The 22548-nt window shown below is 47.2% G+C and overlaps 1 protein-coding gene across 7 annotated transcripts in view; it reads left to right on the top strand.

The window, feature by feature from the left end:
• Nucleotides 1-22548, top strand: part of LOC106568376 (rab GTPase-activating protein 1) — a 260939-nt gene that overhangs the window by 219991 nt on the left and 18400 nt on the right. For all 7 annotated transcript variants that reach the window (XM_045692525.2, XM_045692524.2, XM_045692526.2 and 4 more), the window contains one exon: nucleotides 3959-4153. In XM_045692525.2, the coding sequence (XP_045548481.2) occupies nucleotides 3959-4153 (195 nt within the window). The remainder of the gene's footprint in view (nucleotides 1-3958; nucleotides 4154-22548) is intronic.

Consider the following 22548-nt stretch of genomic DNA (forward strand, 5'->3'; position numbering starts at 1 on the left):
ACCTGTACCTGGTTTATATAGTGTAGTGGTATAACCTGTACCTGGTTTATATAGTGTAGTGGAATAACCTGTACCTGGTTTATATAGTGTAGTGGTATAACCTGTACCTGGTTTGTATAGTGTAGTGGAATAACCTGTACCTGGTTTATATAGTGTAGTGGAATAACCTGTACCTGTTTTATATAGTGTAGTGGAATAACCTGTACCTGGTTTATATAGTGTAGTGTAATAACCTGTACCCGATTTATATAGTGTAGTGGAATAACCTGTACCTGATTTTATGTGGTGTAGTGTAGTGGAATAACCTGTACCTGATTTATATAGTGTAGTGGTATAACCTGTACCTGGTTTATATAGTGTGGTGGTATAACATGTACCTGGTTTATGTAATGTAGTGGTATAACCTGTACCTGATTTATATAGTGTAGTGCAATAACCTGTACCTGGTTTATATAGTGTAGTGGAATAACCTGTACCTGGTTTATATAGTGTAGTGGTATAACCTGTACCTGATTTATATAGTGTAGTGGTATAACATGTACCTGGTTTATATAGTGTAGTGGTATAACCTGTACCTGGTTTATATAGTGTAGTGGAATAACCTGTACCTGTTTTATATAGTGTAGTGGTATAACATGTACCTGGTTTATATAGTGTAGTGGAATAACCTGTACCTGGTTTATATAGTGTAGTGGAATAACCTGTACCTGGTTTATATAGTGTAGTGGAATAACCTGTACCTGGTTTATATAGTGTAGTGGAATAACCTGTACCTGATTTATATAGTGTAGTGGAATAACCTGTACCTGGTTTATATAGTGTAGTGGAATAACCTGTACCTGGTTTATATAGTGTAGTGGAATAACCTGTACCTGGTTTATATAGTGTAGTGGAATAACCTGTACCTGTTTTATATAGTGTAGTGGAATAACCTGTACCTGGTTTATATAGTGTAGTGGTATAACCTGTACCTGGTTTATATAGTGTAGTGGTATAACCTGTACCTGGTTTATATAGTGTAGTGGAATAACCTGTACCTGGTTTATATAGTGTAGTGGAATAACCTGTACCTGGTTTATATAGTGTAGTGGTATAACCTGTACCTGATTTATATAGTGTAGTGGTATAACATGTACCTGGTTTATATAGTGTAGTGGTATAACCTGTACCTGGTTTATATAGTGTAGTGGAATAACCTGTACCTGTTTTATATAGTGTAGTGGTATAACATGTACCTGGTTTATATAGTGTAGTGGAATAACCTGTACCTGTTTTATATAGTGTAGTGGTATAACATGTACCTGGTTTATATAGTGTAGTGGAATAACCTGTACCTGGTTTATATAGTGTAGTGGAATAACCTGTACCTGTTTTATATAGTGTAGTGGAATAACCTGTACCTGTTTTATATAGTGTAGTGGTATAACATGTACCTGGTTTATATAGTGTAGTGGAATAACCTGTACCTGTTTTATATAGTGTAGTGGAATAACCTGTACCTGGTTTATATAGTGTAGTGGAATAACCTGTACCTGATTTATATAGTGTAGTGGTATAACCTGTACCTGATTTTATGTGGTGTAGTGTAGTGGAATAACCTGTACCTGATTTATATAGTGTAGTGATATAACCTGTACCTGGTTTATATAGTGCAGTGGTATAACCTGTACCTGGTTTATATAGTGCAGTGGAATAACCTGTACCTGGTTTATATAGTGAAGTGGAATAACATGTACCTGGTTTATGTAGTGTGGTGGAATAACCTGTACCTGGTTTATATAGTGTAGTGGTATAACCTGTACCTGGTTTATATAGTGTAGTGGAATAACCTGTACCTGTTTTATATAGTGTAGTGGTATAACCTGTACCTGTTTTATATAGTGTAGTGGAATAACCTGTACCTGTTTTATATAGTGTAGTGGTATAACCTGTACCTGTTTTATATAGTGTAGTGGAATAACCTGTACCTGGTTTATATAGTGTAGTGGAATAACCTGTACCTGATTTATATAGTGTAGTGGTATAACCTGTACCTGATTTTATGTGGTGTAGTGTAGTGGAATAACCTGTACCTGATTTATATAGTGTAGTGATATAACCTGTACCTGGTTTATATAGTGCAGTGGTATAACCTGTACCTGGTTTATATAGTGCAGTGGAATAACCTGTACCTGGTTTATATAGTGAAGTGGAATAACATGTACCTGGTTTATGTAGTGTGGTGGAATAACCTGTACCTGGTTTATATAGTGTAGTGGTATAACCTGTACCTGGTTTATATAGTGTAGTGGAATAACCTGTACCTGTTTTATATAGTGTAGTGGTATAACCTGTACCTGTTTTATATAGTGTAGTGGAATAACCTGTACCTGTTTTATATAGTGTAGTGGTATAACCTGTACGTGGTTTATATAGTGTAGTGGAATAACCTGTACCTGTTTTATATAGTGTAGTGGTATAACATGTACCTGGTTTATATAGTGTAGTGGAATAACCTGTACCTGGTTTATATAGTGTAGTGGTATAACCTGTACCTGTTTTATGTAGTGGAATAACCTGTACCTGTTTTATGTAGTGGAATAACCTGTACCTGGTTTATATAGTGTAGTGGAATAACCTGTACCTGATTTATATAGTGTAGTGGAATAACCTGTACCTGGTTTATATAGTGTAGTGGAATAACCTGTACCTGATTTATATAGTGTAGTGGTATAACCTGTACCTGATTTTATGTGGTGTAGTGTAGTGGAATAACCTGTACCTGATTTATATAGTGTAGTGGTATAACCTGTACCTGGTTTATATAGTGTAGTGGTATAACATGTACCTGGTTTATATAGTGTAGTGTAATAACCTGTACCCGATTTATATAGTGTAGTGGAATAACCTGTACCTGATTTTATGTGGTGTAGTGTAGTGGAATAACCTGTACCTGATTTATATAGTGTAGTGGTATAACCTGTACCTGGTTTATATAGTGTGGTGGTATAACATGTACCTGGTTTATATAGTGTAGTGGAATAACCTGTACCTGGTTTATATAGTGTAGTGGTATAACCTGTACCTGATTTATATAGTGTAGTGGTATAACATGTACCTGGTTTATATAGTGTAGTGGTATAACCTGTACCTGGTTTATATAGTGTAGTGGAATAACCTGTACCTGTTTTATATAGTGTAGTGGTATAACATGTACCTGGTTTATATAGTGTAGTGGAATAACCTGTACCTGGTTTATATAGTGTAGTGGAATAACCTGTACCTGGTTTATATAGTGTAGTGGTATAACCTGTACCTGGTTTGTATAGTGTAGTGGAATAACCTGTACCTGGTTTATATAGTGTAGTGGAATAACCTGTACCTGTTTTATATAGTGTACTGGAATAACCTGTACCTGTTTTTATATAGTGTAGTGTTGTAACCTGTACCTGGTTTATATAGTGTAGTGGAATAACCTGTACCTGGTTTATATAGTGTAATGGAACAACCTGTACCTGGTTTATATAGTGTAGTGGAATAACCTGTACCTGGTTTATATAGTGTAGTGGAATAACCTGTACCTGATTTATATATAGTGTAGTGGAATAACCTGTACCTGATTTATATAGTGTAGTGGAATAACCTGTACCTGTTTTTATATAGTGTATTGTTGTAACCTGTACCTGGTTTATATAGTGTAATGGAATAACCTGTACCTGGTTTATATAGTGTAGTGGAATAACCTGTACCTGGTTTATATAGTGTAGTGGTATAACCTGTACCTGGTTTATATAGTGTAGTGGTATAACCTGTACCTGATTTATATAGTGTAGTGGTATAACCTGTGACTTGGTCTAACCCGTGGAAGGCTGTGAGAAGTACAGTATTCTCCTTAACATGTAGGGTCATCTCTAATGAGAAGGTTAGGGTTAGAGATGTAATGTTCTAACATGGTTTATGATGTGTCTCTCTCCCCCAGCTGAAGGTGGAGGGCTGTGAGAAGTGCTCTGTCCTCTTCAACAAGGAGGGTCGTCTAAAGGCAGTGAAGAAGATGGAGGGCAGCGAGGAAGAGACCGACGAGGAGAAGGAGGGTCTGAAGAACCAGCTCAGAGAGATGGAGCTGGAACTGGCCCAGACCAAACTACAACTGGTGGAGGCAGAGTGCAAGATACAGGTACTGACCCTGACCCAGACCAATGATACAGGTACTGACCCTGACCCTAACCCAGACCAATGATACAGGTACTGACCCTAACCCAGACCAATGATACAGGTACTGACTGACCCTAATCCAGACCAATGATACAGGTACTGACCCTAACCCTAACCCAGACCAATGATATAGGTACTGACCCTGACCCTAATCCAGACCAATGATACAGGTACTGACCCTGAGCCTAACCCAGACCAATGATACAGGTACTGACCCTGAGCCTAACCCAGACCAATGATACAGGTACTGACCCTGACCCTAACCTAGACCAATGATATAGGTACTGACACTGACCCTAACCCAGACCAATGATACAGGTACTGACCCTGACCCTAACCCAGACCGATGATACAGGTACTGACCCTGACCCTAACCCAGACCAATGATATAGGTACTGACCCTAACCCAGACCAATGATACAGGTACTGACCCTGACCCTAACCCAGACCAATGATACAGGTACTGACCCTGACCCTAACCCAGACCAATGATACAGGTACTGACCCAGACCCAGACCAATGATACAGGTACAGACCCTGATCCTAACCCAGACCAACGATACAAGTACTGACCCTAACCCAGACCAGTGATACAGGTACTGACCCTGACCCTAACCTAGACCAATGATACAGGTACTGACCCTAACCCAGACCAATGATACAGGTACTGACCCTGACCCAGACCAATGATACAGGTACTGACCCTGACCCAGACCAATGATACAGGTACTGACCCTAACCCAGACCAATGATACAGGTACTGACCCTGACCCTAACCCAGACCAATGATATAGGTACTGACCCTAACGCAGACCAATGATACAGGTACTGACCCTGACCCTAACCCAGACCAATGATACAGGTACTGACCCTGACCTTAACCCAGACCAATGATACAGGCACTGACCCTGACCCTAACCGAGACCAATGATACAGGTACTGACCCTAACCCAGACCAATTATACAGGTACTGACCCTGACCCTAACCCAGACCAATGATACAGGTACTGACCCAGACCCAGACCAATGATACAGGTACAGACCCTGACCCTAACCCAGACCAATGATACAGGTACTGACCCTAACCCAGACCAGTGATTCAGGTACTGACCCTGACCCTAACCCAGACCAATGATATAGGTACTGACCCTAACTCAGACCAATGATACAGGTACTAACTGACCCTAACCCAGACCAATGATACAGGTACTGACCCTAATCCAGACCAATGATACAGGTACTGACCCTAACCCAGACCAATGATACAGGTACTGACCCTGACCCTAACCCAGACCAATGATACAGGTACTGACCCTGACCCTAACCCAGACCAATGATACAGGTACTGACCCAGACCCAGACCAATGATACAGGTACAGACCCTGACCCTAACCCAGACCAACGATACAGGTACTGACCCTAACCCAGACCAGTGATACAGGTACTGACCCTGACCCTAACCTAGACCAATGATACAGGTACTGACCCTAACCCAGACCAATGATACAGGTACTGACCCTGACCCAGACCAATGATACAGGTACTGACCCTGACCCAGACCAATGATACAGGTACTGACCCTAACCCAGACCAATGATACAGGTACTGACCCTAATCCAGACCAATGATACAGGTACTGACCCTAACCCAGACCAATGATACAGGTACTGACCCTGACCCTAACCCAGACCAATGATACAGGTACTGACCCTGACCCTAACCCAGACCAATGATACAGGCACTGACCCTGACCCTAACCCAGACCAATGATACAGGTACTGACCCTGACCCAGACCAATGATACAGGTACTGACCCTGACCCAGACCAATGATACAGGTACTGACCCTAACCCAGACCAATGATACAGGTACTGACCCTAACCCAGACCAATGATACAGGTACTGACCCTGACCCTAACCCAGGCCAATGATATAGGTACTGACCCTAACGCAGACCAATGATACAGGTACTGACCCTGACCCTAACCCAGACCAATGATACAGGTACTGACCCTGACCCTAACCCAGACCAATGATACAGGCACTGACCCTGACCCTAACCGAGACCAATGATACAGGTACTGACCCTAACCCAGACCAATTATACAGGTACTGACCCTGACCCTAACCCAGACCAATGATACAGGTACTGACCCTGACCCAGACCAATGATACAAGTACTGACCCTGACCCTAACCCAGACCAATGATACAGGTACTGACCCAGACCCAGACCAATGATACAGGTACAGACCCTGACCCTAACCCAGACCAATGATACAGGTACTGACCCTAACCCAGACCAGTGATTCAGGTACTGACCCTGACCCTAACCCAGACCAATGATATAGGTACTGACCCTAACTCAGACCAATGATACAGGTACTGACCCTGACCCTAACCCAGACCAATGATACAGGTACTGACCCTAACCCAGACCAATGATACAGGTACTGACTGACCCTAATCCAGACCAATGATACAGGTACTGACCCTAACCCTAACCCAGACCAATGATATAGGTACTGACCCTGACCCTAATCCAGACCAATGATACAGGTACTGACCCTGAGCCTAACCCAGACCAATGATACAGGTACTGACCCTGAGCCTAACCCAGACCAATGATACAGGTACTGACCCTGACCCTAACCTAGACCAATGATATAGGTACTGACACTGACCCTAACCCAGACCAATGATACAGGTACTGACCCTGACCCTAACCCAGACCGATGATACAGGTACTGACCCTGACCCTAACCTAGACCAATGATACAGGTACTGACCCTAAACCAGACCAATGATACTGACCCTGACCCAGACCAATGATACAGGTACTGACCCTGACCCTAACCCAGACCAATGATACAGGTACTGACCCTGACCCTAACCCAGACCAATGATACAGGTACTGACCTTAACCCAGACCAATGATACAGGTACTGACCCTGACCCTAACCCAGACCAATGATATAGGTACTGACCCTAACCCAGACCAATGATACAGGTACTGACCCTGACCCTAACCCAGACCAATGATACAGGTACTGACCCTGACCCTAACCCAGACCAATGATACAGGTACTGACCCAGACCCAGACCAATGATACAGGTACAGACCCTGATCCTAACCCAGACCAACGATACAAGTACTGACCCTAACCCAGACCAGTGATACAGGTACTGACCCTGACCCTAACCTAGACCAATGATACAGGTACTGACCCTAACCCAGACCAATGATACAGGTACTGACCCTGACCCAGACCAATGATACAGGTACTGACCCTGACCCAGACCAATGATACAGGTACTGACCCTAACCCAGACCAATGATACAGGTACTGACCCTGACCCTAACCCAGACCAATGATATAGGTACTGACCCTAACGCAGACCAATGATACAGGTACTGACCCTGACCCTAACCCAGACCAATGATACAGGTACTGACCCTGACCTTAACCCAGACCAATGATACAGGCACTGACCCTGACCCTAACCGAGACCAATGATACAGGTACTGACCCTAACCCAGACCAATTATACAGGTACTGACCCTGACCCTAACCCAGACCAATGATACAGGTACTGACCCTGACCCAGACCAATGATACAAGTACTGACCCTAACCCAGACCAATGACACAGGTACTGACCCAGACCCAGACCAATGATACAGGTACAGACCCTGACCCTAACCCAGACCAATGATACAGGTACTGACCCTAACCCAGACCAGTGATTCAGGTACTGACCCTGACCCTAACCCAGACCAATGATATAGGTACTGACCCTAACTCAGACCAATGATACAGGTACTAACTGACCCTAACCCAGACCAATGATACAGGTACTGACCCTAATCCAGACCAATGATACAGGTACTGACCCTAACCCAGACCAATGATACAGGTACTGACCCTGACCCTAACCCAGACCAATGATACAGGTACTGACCCTGACCCTAACCCAGACCAATGATACAGGTACTGACCCAGACCCAGACCAATGATACAGGTACAGACCCTGACCCTAACCCAGACCAACGATACAGGTACTGACCCTAACCCAGACCAGTGATACAGGTACTGACCCTGACCCTAACCTAGACCAATGATACAGGTACTGACCCTAACCCAGACCAATGATACAGGTACTGACCCTGACCCAGACCAATGATACAGGTACTGACCCTGACCCAGACCAATGATACAGGTACTGACCCTAACCCAGACCAATGATACAGGTACTGACCCTAATCCAGACCAATGATACAGGTACTGACCCTAACCCAGACCAATGATACAGGTACTGACCCTGACCCTAACCCAGACCAATGATACAGGTACTGACCCTGACCCTAACCCAGACCAATGATACAGGCACTGACCCTGACCCTAACCCAGACCAATGATACAGGTACTGACCCTGACCCAGACCAATGATACAGGTACTGACCCTGACCCAGACCAATGATACAGGTACTGACCCTAACCCAGACCAATGATACAGGTACTGACCCTAACCCAGACCAATGATACAGGTACTGACCCTGACCCTAACCCAGGCCAATGATATAGGTACTGACCCTAACGCAGACCAATGATACAGGTACTGACCCTGACCCTAACCCAGACCAATGATACAGGTACTGACCCTGACCCTAACCCAGACCAATGATACAGGCACTGACCCTGACCCTAACCGAGACCAATGATACAGGTACTGACCCTAACCCAGACCAATTATACAGGTACTGACCCTGACCCTAACCCAGACCAATGATACAGGTACTGACCCTGACCCAGACCAATGATACAAGTACTGACCCTAACCCAGACCAATGACACAGGTACTGACCCAGACCCAGACCAATGATACAGGTACAGACCCTGACCCTAACCCAGACCAATGATACAGGTACTGACCCTAACCCAGACCAGTGATTCAGGTACTGACCCTGACCCTAACCCAGACCAATGATATAGGTACTGACCCTAACTCAGACCAATGATACAGGTACTAACTGACCCTAACCCAGACCAATGATACAGGTACTGACCCTAATCCAGACCAATGATACAGGTACTGACCCTAACCCAGACCAATGATACAGGTACTGACCCTGACCCTAACCCAGACCAATGATACAGGTACTGACCCTGACCCTAACCCAGACCAATGATACAGGTACTGACCCAGACCCAGACCAATGATACAGGTACAGACCCTGACCCTAACCCAGACCAACGATACAGGTACTGACCCTAACCCAGACCAGTGATACAGGTACTGACCCTGACCCTAACCTAGACCAATGATACAGGTACTGACCCTAACCCAGACCAATGATACAGGTACTGACCCTGACCCAGACCAATGATACAGGTACTGACCCTGACCCAGACCAATGATACAGGTACTGACCCTAACCCAGACCAATGATACAGGTACTGACCCTAATCCAGACCAATGATACAGGTACTGACCCTAACCCAGACCAATGATACAGGTACTGACCCTGACCCTAACCCAGACCAATGATACAGGTACTGACCCTGACCCTAACCCAGACCAATGATACAGGCACTGACCCTGACCCTAACCCAGACCAATGATACAGGTACTGACCCTGACCCAGACCAATGATACAGGTACTGACCCTGACCCAGACCAATGATACAGGTACTGACCCTAACCCAGACCAATGATACAGGTACTGACCCTAACCCAGACCAATGATACAGGTACTGACCCTGACCCTAACCCAGGCCAATGATATAGGTACTGACCCTAACGCAGACCAATGATACAGGTACTGACCCTGACCCTAACCCAGACCAATGATACAGGTACTGACCCTGACCCTAACCCAGACCAATGATACAGGCACTGACCCTGACCCTAACCGAGACCAATGATACAGGTACTGACCCTAACCCAGACCAATTATACAGGTACTGACCCTGACCCTAACCCAGACCAATGATACAGGTACTGACCCTGACCCAGACCAATGATACAAGTACTGACCCTGACCCTAACCCAGACCAATGATACAGGTACTGACCCAGACCCAGACCAATGATACAGGTACAGACCCTGACCCTAACCCAGACCAATGATACAGGTACTGACCCTAACCCAGACCAGTGATTCAGGTACTGACCCTGACCCTAACCCAGACCAATGATATAGGTACTGACCCTAACTCAGACCAATGATACAGGTACTAACTGACCCTAATCCAGACCAATGATACAGGTACTGATCCTAACCCAGACCAATGATACAGGTACTGACCCTGACCCTAACACAGACCAATGATACAGGTACTGACCCTAACCCAGACCAATGATACAGGCACTGACCCTGACCCTAACCGAGACCAATGATACAGGTACTGACCCTAACCCAGACCAATGATACAGGTACTGACCCTGACCCTAACCCAGACCAATGATACAGGTACTGACCCTAACCCAGACCAATGATACAGGTACTGACCCTGACCCTAACCCAGACCAATGATACAGGTACTGACCCTGACCCTAACCCAGACCAATGATACAGGTACTGACCCTGACCCTAACCCAGACCAATGATACAGGTACTGACCCTGACCCTAACCCAGACCAATGATACAGGTACTGACCCTAATCCAGACCAATGATACAGGTACTGACCCTAACCCTAACCCAGACCAATGATATAGGTACTGACCCTGACCCTAATCCAGACCAATGATACAGGTACTGACCCTGACCCTAACCCAGACCAATGATACAGGTACTGACCCTGACCCTAACCTAGACCAATGATACAGGTACTGACCCTAACCCAGACCAATGATATAGGTACTGACACTGACCCTAACCCAGACCAATGATACAGGTACTGACCCTGACCCTAACCCAGACCGATGATACAGGTACTGACCCTGACCCTAACCTAGACCAATGATACTGACCCTGACCCAGACCAATGATACAGGTACTGACCCTGACCCTAACCCAGACCAATGATACAGGTACTGACCCTGACCCTAACCCAGACCAATGATACAGGTACTGACCCTAACCTAGACCAATGATACAGGTACTGACCCTAACCCAGACCAATGATACAGGTACTGACCCTGACCCAGACCAATGATACAGGTACTGACCCTAACCCAGACCAATGATACAGGTACTGACCCTAACCCAGACCAATGATACAGGTACTGACCCTAACCCAGACCAATGATACAGATACTGACCCTGACCCTAACCCAGACCAATGATACAGGTACTGACCCTGACCCTAACCTAGACCAATGATACAGGTACTGACCCTAACCAAGACCAATTATACAGGTACTGACCCTGACCCTAACCCAGACCAATGATACAGGTACTGACCCTAACCAAGACCAATTATACAGGTACTGACCCTGACCCTAACCCAGACCAATGATATAGGTACTGACCCTGACCCTAACCCAGACCAATGATACAGGTACTGACCCTGACCCTAACCCAGACCAATGATACAGGTACTGACCCTGACCCTAACCTAGACCAATGATACAGGTACTGACCCTAACCCAGACCAATGATACAGGTACTGACCCTAACCCAGACCAATGATTCAGGAACTGACCCTGACCCAGACCAATGATACAGGTACTGACCCTGACCCAGACCAATGATACAGGTACTGACCCTGACCCTAACCTACACCAATGATACAGGTACTGACCCTGACCCAGACCAATGATACAAGTACTGACCCTGACCCTAACCCAGACCAATGATACAGGTACTGACCCAGACCCAGACCAATGATACATGTACAGACCCTGACCCTAACCCAGACCAATGATACAGGTACTGACCCTGACCCTAACCCAGACCAATGATACAGGTACTGACCCTAACCCAGACCAGTGATACAGGTACTGACCCTGACCCTAACCCAGACCAATGATATAGGTACTGACCCTAACCCAGACCAATGATACAGGTACTGACTGACCCTAATCCAGACCAATGATACAGGTACTGATCCTAACCCAGACCAATGATACAGGTACTGAACCTGACCCTAACCTAGACCAATGATACAGGTACTGACCCTAGCCCAGACCAATGATACAGGTACTGACCCTGACCCTAACCCAGACCAATGATACAGGTACTGACCTTAACTCAGACCAATGATACAGGTACTGACCCTGACCCTAACCCAGACCAATGATATAGGTACTGACCCTAACCCAGACCAATGATACAGGTACTGACCCTGACCCTAACCCAGACCAACGATACAGGTACTGACCCTAACCCAGACCAGTGATACAGGTACTGACCCTGACCCTAACCTAGACCAATGATACAGGTACTGACCCTAACCCAGACCAATGATACAGGTACTGACCCTGACCCAGACCAATGATACAGGTACTGACCCTGACCCAGACCAATGACACAGGTACTGACCCTAACCAAGACCAATGATACAGGTACTGACCCTAACCCAGACCAATGATACAGGTACAGACCCTGACCCTAACCCAGACCAATGATATAGGTACTGACCCTAACCCAGACCAATGATACAGGTACTGACCCTGACCCTAACCCAGACCAATGATACAGGTACTGACCCTGACCCTAACCCACACCAATGATACAGGTACTGACCCTGACTCTAACCCAGACAAATTATACAGGTACTGACCCTGACCCTAACCCAGACCAATTATACAGTTACTGACCCTGACCCAGACCAATGATACAGGTACTGACCCTGACCCTAACCTAGACCAATGATACAGGTACTGACCCTAACCCAGACCAATGATACAGGTACTGACCCTAACCCAGACCAATGATATAGGTACTGACCCTAACCCAGACCAATGATACAGGTACTGACCCTGACCCTAACCCAGACCAATGATATAGGTACTGACCCTGACCCTAACCCAGACCAATGATATAGGTACTGACCCTGACCCTAACCTAGACCAATGATACAGGTACTGACCCTGACCCAGACCAATGATACAGGTACTGACCCTGACCCAGACCAATGATACAGGTACTGACCCTAACCCAGACCAATGATACAGGTACTGACCCTAACCCAGACCAATGATACAGGTACTGACCCTAACCCAGACCAATGATACAGGTACTGATCCTGACCCTAACCCAGACCAATGATACAGGTACTGACCCTGACCCTAACCCAGACCAATGATACAGGTACTGACCCTAACCCAGACCAATGATACAGGCACTGACCCTGACCCTAACCGAGACCAATGATACAGGTACTGACCCAGACCAATTATACAGGTACTGACCCTAACCCAGACCAATGATACAGGTACTGACCCTGACCCAGACCAATGATACAGGTACTGACCCTGACCCTAACCCAGACCAATGATACAGGTACTGACCCTGACCCTAACCCAGACCAATGATACAGGTACTGACCCTAACCCAGACTAATGATACAGGTACTGACCCTGACCCAGACCAATGATACAGGTACTGACCCTAATCCAGACCAATGATACAGGTACTGACCCTAATCCAGACCAATGATACAGGTACTGACCCTAATCCAGACCAATGATACAGGTACTGACCCTAACCCAGAGCAATGATACAGGTACTGACCCTGACCCTAACCCAGACCACTGATACAGGTACTGACCCAGACCCAGACCAATGATACAGGTACAGACCCTGATCCTAACCCAGACCAACGATACAGGTACTGACCCTAACCCAGACCAGTGATACAGGTACTGACCCTGACCCTAACCTAGACCAATGATACAGGTACTGACCCTAACCCAGACCAATGATACAGGTACTGACCCTGACCCAGACCAATGATACAGGTACTGACCCTGACCCAGACCAATGATACAGGTACTGACCCTAACCCAGACCAATGATACAGGTACTGACCCTGACCCTAACCCAGACCAATGATATAGGTACTGACCCTAACGCAGACCAATAATACAGGTACTGACCCTGACCCTAACCCAGACCAATGATACAGGTACTGACCCTGACCTTAACCCAGACCAATGATACAGGCACTGACCCTGACCCTAACCGAGACCAATGATACAGGTACTGACCCTAACCCAGACCAATTATACAGGTACTGACCCTGACCCTAACCCAGACCAATGATACAGGTACTGACCCTGACCAATGATACAAGTACTGACCCTAACCCAGACCAATGACACAGGTACTGACCCAGACCCAGACCAATGATACAGGTACAGACCCTGAGCCTAACCCAGACCAATGATACAGGTACTGACCCTGAGCCTAACCCAGACCAATGATACAGGTACTGACCCTGACCCTAACCTAGACCAATGATATAGGTACTGACACTGACCCTAACCCAGACCAATGATACAGGTACTGACCCTGACCCTAACCCAGACCGATGATACAGGTACTGACCCTGACCCTAACCTAGACCAATGATACAGGTACTGACCCTAAACCAGACCAATGATACTGACCCTGACCCAGACCAATGATACAGGTACTGACCCTGACCCTAACCCAGACCAATGATACAGGTACTGACCCTGACCCTAACCCAGACCAATGATACAGGTACTGACCTTAACCCAGACCAATGATACAGGTACTGACCCTGACCCTAACCCAGACCAATGATATAGGTACTGACCCTAACCCAGACCAATGATACAGGTACTGACCCTGACCCTAACCCAGACCAATGATACAGGTACTGACCCTGACCCTAACCCAGACCAATGATACAGGTACTGACCCAGACCCAGACCAATGATACAGGTACAGACCCTGATCCTAACCCAGACCAACGATACAAGTACTGACCCTAACCCAGACCAGTGATACAGGTACTGACCCTGACCCTAACCTAGACCAATGATACAGGTACTGACCCTAACCCAGACCAATGATACAGGTACTGACCCTGACCCAGACCAATGATACAGGTACTGACCCTGACCCAGACCAATGATACAGGTACTGACCCTAACCCAGACCAATGATACAGGTACTGACCCTGACCCTAACCCAGACCAATGATATAGGTACTGACCCTAACGCAGACCAATGATACAGGTACTGACCCTGACCCTAACCCAGACCAATGATACAGGTACTGACCCTGACCTTAACCCAGACCAATGATACAGGCACTGACCCTGACCCTAACCGAGACCAATGATACAGGTACTGACCCTAACCCAGACCAATTATACAGGTACTGACCCTGACCCTAACCCAGACCAATGATACAGGTACTGACCCTGACCCAGACCAATGATACAAGTACTGACCCTAACCCAGACCAATGACACAGGTACTGACCCAGACCCAGACCAATGATACAGGTACAGACCCTGACCCTAACCCAGACCAATGATACAGGTACTGACCCTAACCCAGACCAGTGATTCAGGTACTGACCCTGACCCTAACCCAGACCAATGATATAGGTACTGACCCTAACTCAGACCAATGATACAGGTACTAACTGACCCTAACCCAGACCAATGATACAGGTACTGACCCTAATCCAGACCAATGATACAGGTACTGACCCTGACCCTAACCCAGACCAATGATACAGGTACTGACCCTAACCCAGACCAATGATACAGGTACTGACCCTGACCCTAACCCAGACCAATGATACAGGTACTGACCCTGACCCTAACCCAGACCAATGATACAGGTACTGACCCTGACCCTAACCCAGACCAATGATACAGGTACTGACCCTGACCCTAACCCAGACCAATGATACAGGTACTGACCCTAATCCAGACCAATGATACAGGTACTGACCCTAACCCTAACCCAGACCAATGATATAGGTACTGACCCTGACCCTAATCCAGACCAATGATACAGGTACTGACCCTGACCCTAACCCAGACCAATGATACAGGTACTGACCCTGACCCTAACCTAGACCAATGATACAGGTACTGACCCTAACCCAGACCAATGATATAGGTACTGACACTGACCCTAACCCAGACCAATGATACAGGTACTGACCCTGACCCTAACCCAGACCGATGATACAGGTACTGACCCTGACCCTAACCTAGACCAATGATACTGACCCTGACCCAGACCAATGATACAGGTACTGACCCTGACCCTAACCCAGACCAATGATACAGGTACTGACCCTGACCCTAACCCAGACCAATGATACAGGTACTGACCCTAACCTAGACCAATGATACAGGTACTGACCCTAACCCAGACCAATGATACAGGTACTGACCCTGACCCAGACCAATGATACAGGTACTGACCCTAACCCAGACCAATGATACAGGTACTGACCCTAACCCAGACCAATGATACAGGTACTGACCCTAACCCAGACCAATGATACAGATACTGACCCTGACCCTAACCCAGACCAATGATACAGGTACTGACCCTGACCCTAACCTAGACCAATGATACAGGTACTGACCCTAACCAAGACCAATTATACAGGTACTGACCCTGACCCTAACCCAGACCAATGATACAGGTACTGACCCTAACCAAGACCAATTATACAGGTACTGACCCTGACCCTAACCCAGACCAATGATATAGGTACTGACCCTGACCCTAACCCAGACCAATGATACAGGTACTGACCCTGACCCTAACCCAGACCAATGATACAGGTACTGACCCTGACCCTAACCTAGACCAATGATACAGGTACTGACCCTAACCCAGACCAATGATACAGGTACTGACCCTAACCCAGACCAATGATTCAGGAACTGACCCTGATCCAGACCAATGATACAGGTACTGACCCTGACCCAGACCAATGATACAGGTACTGACCCTGACCCTAACCTACACCAATGATACAGGTACTGACCCTGACCCAGACCAATGATACAAGTACTGACCCTGACCCTAACCCAGACCAATGATACAGGTACTGACCCAGACCCAGACCAATGATACATGTACAGACCCTGACCCTAACCCAGACCAATGATACAGGTACTGACCCTGACCCTAACCCAGACCAATGATACAGGTACTGACCCTAACCCAGACCAGTGATACAGGTACTGACCCTGACCCTAACCTAGACCAATGATACAGGTACTGACCCTAACCCAGACCAATGATACAGGTACTGACCCTGACCCAGACCAATGATACAGGTACTGACCCTGACCCAGACCAATGATACAGGTACTGACCCTGACCCTAACCCAGACCAATGATATAGGTACTGACCCTAACGCAGACCAATAATACAGGTACTGACCCTGACCCTAACCCAGACCAATGATACAGGTACTGACCCTGACCTTAACCCAGACCAATGATACAGGCACTGACCCTGACCCTAACCGAGACCAATGATACAGGTACTGACCCTAACCCAGACCAATTATACAGGTACTGACCCTGACCCTAACCCAGACCAATGATACAGGTACTGACCCTGACCCAGACCAATGATACAAGTACTGACCCTAACCCAGACCAATGACACAGGTACTGACCCAGACCCAGACCAATGATACAGGTACAGACCCTGACCCTAACCCAGACCAATGATACAGGTACTGACCCTAACCCAGACCAGTGATTCAGGTACTGACCCTGACCCTAACCCAGACCAATGATATAGGTACTGACCCTAACTCAGACCAATGATACAGGTACTAACTGACCCTAACCCAGACCAATGATACAGGTACTGACCCTAATCCAGACCAATGATACAGGTACTGACCCTAACCCAGACCAATGATACAGGTACTGACCCTGACCCTAACCCAGACCAATGATACAGGTACTGACCCTGACCCTAACCTAGACCAATGATACAGGTACTGACCCTAACCCAGACCAATGATACAGGTACTGACCCTGACCCAGACCAATGATACAGGTACTGACCCTAACCCAGACCAATGATACAGGTACTGACCCTAACCCAGACCAATGATACAGGTACTGACCCTGACCCTAACCCAGACCAATGATACAGGTACTGACCCTGACCCTAACCCAGACCAATGATACAGGCACTGACCCTGACCCTAACCCAGACCAATGATACAGGTACTGACCCTGACCCAGACCAATGATACAGGTACTGACCCTGACCCAGACCAATGATACAGGTACTGACCCTAACCCAGACCAATGATACAGGTACTGACCCTAACCCAGACCAATGATACAGGTACTGACCCTGACCCTAACCCAGGCCAATGATATAGGTACTGACCCTAACGCAGACCAATGATACAGGTACTGACCCTGACCCTAACCCAGACCAATGATACAGGTACTGACCCTGACCCTAACCCAGACCAATGATACAGGCACTGACCCTGACCCTAACCGAGACCAATGATACAGGTACTGACCCTAACCCAGACCAATGATACAGGTACTGACCCTGACCCTAACCCAGACCAATGATACAGGTACTGACCCTGACCCAGACCAATGATACAAGTACTGACCCTGACCCTAACCCAGACCAATGATACAGGTACTGACCCTGACCCTAACCTAGACCAATGATACTGACCCTGACCCAGACCAATGATACAGGTACTGACCCTGACCCTAACCTAGACCAATGATACAGGTACTGACCCTAACCAAGACCAATTATACAGGTACTGACCCTGACCCTAACCCAGACCAATGATATAGGTACTGACCCTGACCCTAACCCAGACCAATGATACAGGTACTGACCCTGACCCTAACCCAGACCAATGATACAGGTACTGACCCTGACCCTAACCTAGACCAATGATACAGGTACTGACCCTAACCCAGACCAATGATACAGGTACTGACCCTAACCCAGACCAATGATTCAGGAACTGACCCTGACCCAGACCAATGATACAGGTACTGACCCTGACCCAGACCAATGATACAGGTACTGACCCTGACCCTAACCTACACCAATGATACAGGTACTGACCCTGACCCAGACCAATGATACAAGTACTGACCCTGACCCTAACCCAGACCAATGATACAGGTACTGACCCAGACCCAGACCAATGATACATGTACAGACCCTGACCCTAACCCAGACCAATGATACAGGTACTGACCCTGACCCTAACCCAGACCAATGATACAGGTACTGACCCTAACCCAGACCAGTGATACAGGTACTGACCCTGACCCTAACCCAGACCAATGATATAGGTACTGACCCTAACCCAGACCAATGATACAGGTACTGACTGACCCTAATCCAGACCAATGATACAGGTACTGACCCTAGCCCAGACCAATGATACAGGTACTGACCCTGACCCTAACCCAGACCAATGATACAGGTACTGACCTTAACTCAGACCAATGATATAGGTACTGACCCTAACCCAGACCAATGATACAGGTACTGACCCTGACCCTAACCCAGACCAACGATACAGGTACTGACCCTAACCCAGACCAGTGATACAGGTACTGACCCTGACCCTAACCCAGACCAATGATACAGGTACTGACCCTGACCCTAACCCAGACCAATGATACAGGTACTGACCCTGACCCAGACCAATGATACAAGTACTGACCCTGACCCTAACCCAGACCAATGATACAGGTACTGACCCTGACCCTAACCTAGACCAATGATACTGACCCTGACCCAGACCAATGATACAGGTACTGACCCTGACCCTAACCCAGACCAATGATACAGGTACTGACCCTGACCCTAACCCAGACCAATGATACAGGTACTGACCCTGACCCTAACCCAGACCAACGATACAGGTACTGACCCTAACCCAGACCAGTGATACAGGTACTGACCCTGACCCTAACCTAGACCAATGATACAGGTACTGACCCTAACCCAGACCAATGATACAGGTACTGACCCTGACCCAGACCAATGATACAGGTACTGACCCTGACCCAGACCAATGACACAGGTACTGACCCTAACCAAGACCAATGATACAGGTACTGACCCTAACCCAGACCAATGATACAGGTACAGACCCTGACCCTAACCCAGACCAATGATATAGGTACTGACCCTAACCCAGACCAATGATACAGGTACTGACACTGACCCTAACCCAGACCAATGATACAGGTACTGACCCTGACCCTAACCCACACCAATGATACAGGTACTGACCCTGACTCTAACCCAGACAAATTATACAGGTACTGACCCTGACCCTAACCCAGACCAATTATACAGGTACTGACCCTGACCCAGACCAATGATACAGGTACTGACCCTGACCCTAACCTAGACCAATGATACAGGTACTGACCCTAACCCAGACCAATGATACAGGTACTGACCCTAACCCAGACCAATGATATAGGTACTGACCCTAACCCAGACCAATGATACAGGTACTGACCCTGACCCTAACCCAGACCAATGATATAGGTACTGACCCTGACCCTAACCCAGACCAATGATATAGGTACTGACCCTGACCCTAACCTAGACCAATGATACAGGTACTGACCCTGACCCAGACCAATGATACAGGTACAGACCCTGACCCTAACCCAGACCAATGATACAGGTACTGACCCTAACCCAGACCAGTGATTCAGGTACTGACCCTGACCCTAACCCAGACCAATGATATAGGTACTGACCCTAACTCAGACCAATGATACAGGTACTAACTGACCCTAATCCAGACCAATGATACAGGTACTGATCCTAACCCAGACCAATGATACAGGTACTGACCCTGACCCTAACACAGACCAATGATACAGGTACTGACCCTAACCCAGACCAATGATACAGGCACTGACCCTGACCCTAACCGAGACCAATGATACAGGTACTGACCCTAACCCAGACCAATGATACAGGTACTGACCCTGACCCTAACCCAGACCAATGATACAGGTACTGACCCTAACCCAGACCAATGATACAGGTACTGACCCTGACCCTAACCCAGACCAATGATACAGGTACTGACCCTGACCCTAACCCAGACCAATGATACAGGTACTGACCCTGACCCTAACCCAGACCAATGATACAGGTACTGACCCTGACCCTAACCCAGACCAATGATACAGGTACTGACCCTAATCCAGACCAATGATACAGGTACTGACCCTAACCCTAACCCAGACCAATGATATAGGTACTGACCCTGACCCTAATCCAGACCAATGATACAGGTACTGACCCTGACCCTAACCCAGACCAATGATACAGGTACTGACCCTGACCCTAACCTAGACCAATGATACAGGTACTGACCCTAACCCAGACCAATGATACAGGTACTGACCCTAACCCAGACCAATGATACAGGTACTGACCCTGACCCTAACCCAGACCGATGATACAGGTACTGACCCTGACCCTAACCTAGACCAATGATACTGACCCTGACCCAGACCAATGATACAGGTACTGACCCTGACCCTAACCCAGACCAATGATACAGGTACTGACCCTGACCTAACCCAGACCAATGATACAGGTACTGACCCTGACCCTAACCTAGACCAATGATACAGGTACTGACCCTAACCCAGACCAATGATACAGGTACTGACCCTGACCCAGACCAATGATACAGGTACTGACCCTAACCCAGACCAATGATACAGGTACTGACCCTAACCCAGACCAATGATACAGGTACCGACCCTAACCCAGACCAATGATACAGATACTGACCCTGACCCTAACCCAGACCAATGATACAGGTACTGACCCTGACCCTAACCTAGACCAATGATACAGGTACTGACCCTAACCAAGACCAATTATACAGGTACTGACCCTGACCCTAACCCAGACCAATGATACAGGTACTGACCCTAACCAAGACCAATTATACAGGTACTGACCCTGACCCTAACCCAGACCAATGATATAGGTACTGACCCTGACCCTAACCCAGACCAATGATACAGGTACTGACCCTGACCCTAACCCAGACCAATGATACAGGTACTGACCCTGACCCTAACCTAGACCAATGATACAGGTACTGACCCTAACCCAGACCAATGATACAGGTACTGACCCTAACCCAGACCAATGATTCAGGAACTGACCCTGACCCAGACCAATGATACAGGTACTGACCCTGACCCAGACCAATGATACAGGTACTGACCCTGACCCTAACCTACACCAATGATACAGGTACTGACCCTGACCCAGACCAATGATACAAGTACTGACCCTGACCCTAACCCAGACCAATGATACAGGTACTGACCCAGACCCAGACCAATGATACATGTACAGACCCTGACCCAAACCCAGAC

This window comes from Salmo salar, chromosome 13, assembly GCF_965601325.2.
Source record: "Salmo salar chromosome 13, fSalSal1, whole genome shotgun sequence".
Taxonomy (NCBI): Eukaryota; Metazoa; Chordata; class Actinopteri; order Salmoniformes; family Salmonidae; genus Salmo; species Salmo salar.